The sequence below is a fragment of the Lethenteron reissneri genome, chromosome 9, assembly GCF_015708825.2.
Source record: "Lethenteron reissneri isolate LAM-NWPU_2019-01 chromosome 9, ASM1570882v1, whole genome shotgun sequence".
NCBI classification, from domain to species: Eukaryota; Metazoa; Chordata; class Hyperoartia; order Petromyzontiformes; family Petromyzontidae; genus Lethenteron; species Lethenteron reissneri.
Window position 1 is genome coordinate 13,043,207 of NC_083787.1, and position 3,928 is coordinate 13,047,134.

At 59.2% G+C, this 3,928-nt stretch overlaps 1 protein-coding gene across 1 annotated transcript; it reads right to left on the bottom strand.

Moving 5' to 3' along the window:
- Positions 1-451: 451 nt before the first annotated feature.
- LOC133340375 (salivary glue protein Sgs-3-like) lies at positions 452-3,515 on the bottom strand. The gene is made up of 2 exons (XM_061548515.1): positions 3,506-3,515; positions 452-1,188 (listed from the first exon to the last, which is right to left on the bottom strand). The coding sequence occupies exons 1-2, from the start codon at positions 3,513-3,515 to the stop codon at positions 452-454; spliced, it is 747 nt and encodes a 248-aa protein (XP_061404499.1).
- Positions 3,516-3,928: the final 413 nt, after the last annotated feature.

The following is a 3,928-nucleotide window of genomic DNA, read 5'->3' on the forward strand; positions in this document are numbered from 1 at the left end:
GCAGCAGCATCGCCTCGTATTACAAATTTTGGCAACACCCTCCTAGATCTTCTTGGTTCTTTCGGTAAAGTCACGTAGAATTGAAATAATAAAATAATAAAAATAAAACATAATAAATAATTCTCACGACGTCCTCAGGTGGAGAACAGGTCTGTCGAGGAGACTTCAGACTCTGTCTCCTCGACAGACCTGTTCTCCACCTGAGGACGGCTACTTGCGTTGTGGCCGAAACGTCGTGAGAATTATTTTATTATGTTTTATTTTTATTATTTTATTATTTCAATTCTACGTGACTTTACCGAAAGAACCAAAAAGATTAATCCCTGCAGTCACGAAAGCTTCAAATCGAAATTTAACCCTCCTAGAATTAAGGAAGTCTTGAGACTAGAAAAAGAGACTTGCGACTCGAGATTTTTTGGGGTGAGCAGGCAGTCTTCACGAATCGTTTTATTTACGTCTTGGTGGGACACGTCTTGGTGGGACACGTCTTGGTGGGACACGTCTTGGTGGGACTCGTCTTGGTGGGACACGTCTTGGTGGGACTCGTCTTGGTGTGACTCGTCTTGGTGTGACTCGTCTTGGTGGGACACGTCTTGGTGGGACACGTCTTGGTGGGACTCGTCTTGGAGGGACACGTCTTGGTGGGAATCGTCTTGGTGGGACTCGTCTTGGTGGGACTCGTCTTGGAGGGACACGTCTTGGTGGGACACGTCTTGGTGGGACTCGTCTTGGAGGGGCACGTCTTGGTGGGACACGTCTTGGAGGGACACGTCTTGGTGGGACACGTCTTGGTGGGACACGTCTTGGAGGGACACGTCTTGGTGGGACACGTCTTGGTGGGACACGTCTTGGGGGGACACGTCTTGGTGGGACACGTCTTGGAGGGACTCGTCTTGGTGGGACTCGTCTTGGTGGGACACGTCTTGGTGGGACACGTCTTGGGGGGACACGTCTTGGTGGGACTCGTCTTGGTGGGACACGTCTTGGAGGGACACGTCTTGGTGGGACGCGTCTTGGTGGGACTCGTCTTGGTGGGACTCGTCTTGGTGGGACACGTCTTGGTGGGACTCGTCTTGGTGCGGCTCGTCTTGGTGGGACACGTCTTGGTGCGGCTCGCCTTGGTGCGGCTCGTCTTGGTGCGGCTCGTCTTGGTGCGGCTCACGTTGATGTCGAACAGCAGCTGTAATTCTACACGCGCCCCGAGGAGCGGAGTGGCGAATCGTCGCCGTGATGATGATGATGATGCCTCTAACCGAGTTGTGAATGGGGCATTGAGTGATCATCATCGGCTCCCTATGGTTCTGTTCTGGGTGGTGACCACAGTCTCTGCACACTGACCGCAGAGTTTTTTTAATATATATTTGTCATTTTTGTTCGTCAGCGGCGCTGGGGAGACAAAGACGGCCGGGCGTGGCGTTGGCCACCCACCCCCTCGTATTATCGCTCAAGAGCAATGGCAGTGACGATTATCTGAACCGGTACAGGGCCTCTCCTAGGTCGACTTGGCCTGAAATTATGACCTGGTGTAAACATGTGCATTGGAGAGAAAAAAGGGGGCGTGGTGTTGGGCAGCACTTGCCCCAGCGATCTGTCGAGGGCTACACGGTGACTCTTTGTCTTTGTGTGTGCATGCGACGGAGATTGCTGCTCTCTCACCTGTCCGCTTCTCCCCCTCATCGCCACGCCCACTTCCTGCCCCGCCTCGCGCGCTCTCCACCTGCCGCCAAATTCCTCCCGATAATTCGCCGTTTCCTCCCTCCCATGGGTCACCTCCACCCCCTCATCATCCCCTCTCCTCATCACCCCCTCCCCTCTCCTCATCACCCCCTCCCCTCTCCTCATCACCCCACTCCTCATCACCACCTCCCCTCTCCTCATCACCCCCTCCCCTCTCCTCATCACCCCACTCCTCATCACCACCTCCCCTCCCCTCTTCACCCCCCTCCCCTCGTCCACCCCCTCCCCTCCTACACCCCCTCTCCTCATCACCCCCCTCCCCTCCTACACCCACTCCCCTCTCCTCATCACCCCCTCCCCTCCTACACCCACTCCCCTCCCCTCATCACCCCCCTCCCCTCCTACACCCACTCCCCTCTCCTCATCACCCCCTCCCCTCCTACACCCACTCCCCTCCCCTCATCACCCCCCTCCCCTCCTACACCCACTCCCCTCCCCTCATCACCCCCCTCCCCTCGTCCACCCCCTCCCCTCCTACACCCACTCCCCTCCCCTCATCACCCCCCTCCCCTCCTACACCTCCTCCCCTCTCCTCATCACCCCACTCCTCATCACCCCCCTCCTCCTACACCCCCTCCCCTCATCACCCCACTCCTCATCACCCCCTCCTCTCCTACAACCCCTCCCCTCTCCTCATCACCCCACTCCCCTCCACCCCCTCCCCTCTCATCACCCCCCTCCCCTCATCACCCCCCTCCCCTCCTACACCCACTCCCCTCCCCTCATCACCCCCCTCCCCTCCTACACCCACTCCCCTCCCCTCATCACCCCCCTCCCCTCCTACACCCACTCCCCTCTCCTCATCACCCCACTCCCCTCCTACACCCACTCCCCTCCCCTCATCACCCCCCTCCCCTCCTACACCCACTCCCCTCCCCTCATCACCCCCCTCCCCTCCTACACCCACTCCCCTCTCCTCATCACCCCACTCCCCTCCTACACCCACTCCCCTCCCCTCATCACCCCCCTCCCCTCCTACACCCACTCCCCTCCCCTCATCACCCCCCTCCCCTCCTACACCTCCTCCCCTCTCCTCATCACCCCACTCCTCATCACCCCCCTCCTCCTACACCCCCTCCCCTCATCACCCCACTCCTCATCACCCCCTCCTCTCCTACAACCCCTCCCCTCTCCTCATCACCCCACTCCCCTCCACCCCCTCCCCTCTCATCACCCCCCTCCCCTCCTACACCCCCTCCCCTCCCCTCTCCTCATCACCCCACTCCTCCTATCCCCCCCCATTCTTTCCCCCAAACTCGCCGAGAGCCGCGGCCCCCTCTCGCCTTCTCTCATCGCGGAGTAAATTTAGCGGCGATAACTGCTCTCAGTCAGAGCTTCGTGTTTACTGCGGGGGGGGGGGTGCGAGTCTGGGAGGGGGGGTGCGGTGGGGGGGTTGGGGGGTGGGGTTGGGGGGTGGGGGGGGTTGGGGGGTGGGGTGGGGGGGTTTGGGGGGTGTGCTGTCTTGTGTTGGTGGCTGTGTAATGTGAGGATATATCCGGGTTGCTGATGGGATCACACCTCGTTACAATGATTGGCTCTGCCGGTCTGTCAGCAGCGTGAAGGAGTAATGTAATGCGAGCAAGGATTGAGGGGGAGCGGAGTGTGGGTCACGTAGGGAGTGGGTGGAGTTAGGGTCACGTGGGGGAGAGGATTTAGGGAGAGAACCGGAAGGCGAAGGGGGAGTTGAGACGGAGTCAAACACGAGGAGGCCACGCTGGGCAAGACGGAAAGAGTGGCGCGGTCGCCACGCGGTGGGAGACGTCGACACCGACAGCCATCGGTGTCAGACGAAGAGCGCTAACGGGGCAGTGAGAGGCTAGCTGTGGCAGTGACGCTAGACAGCAGGGCAGCGTGTGGCTGCAAGGATTGCCTGAAGGAGCAGCAGGGAGACTGCATATAGGAGCAGCAGGGAGACTGCATAACGGAGCAGCCGAGGGCTGTGGAGAGGTCGTCGAGTGGGACGCGGGCCTGAGCGAGACGCCGTGGTATCGAGATTCTATGAACCCAATAAAGGACAATGGAGATTGACATCTGAGAGAGAGTCCTTTATTACATTGGTGTCAGAAGTGAAACGGCATGTCAAAACAGCTCAGGTAGAAGACCGTCCCTGCACCATCTTCAGCAACATCTTCCGACGACGACCTCCCTCCAGCGGTGGCGCTACCCACGATGGAGGAGGAAAGCGGAGCGG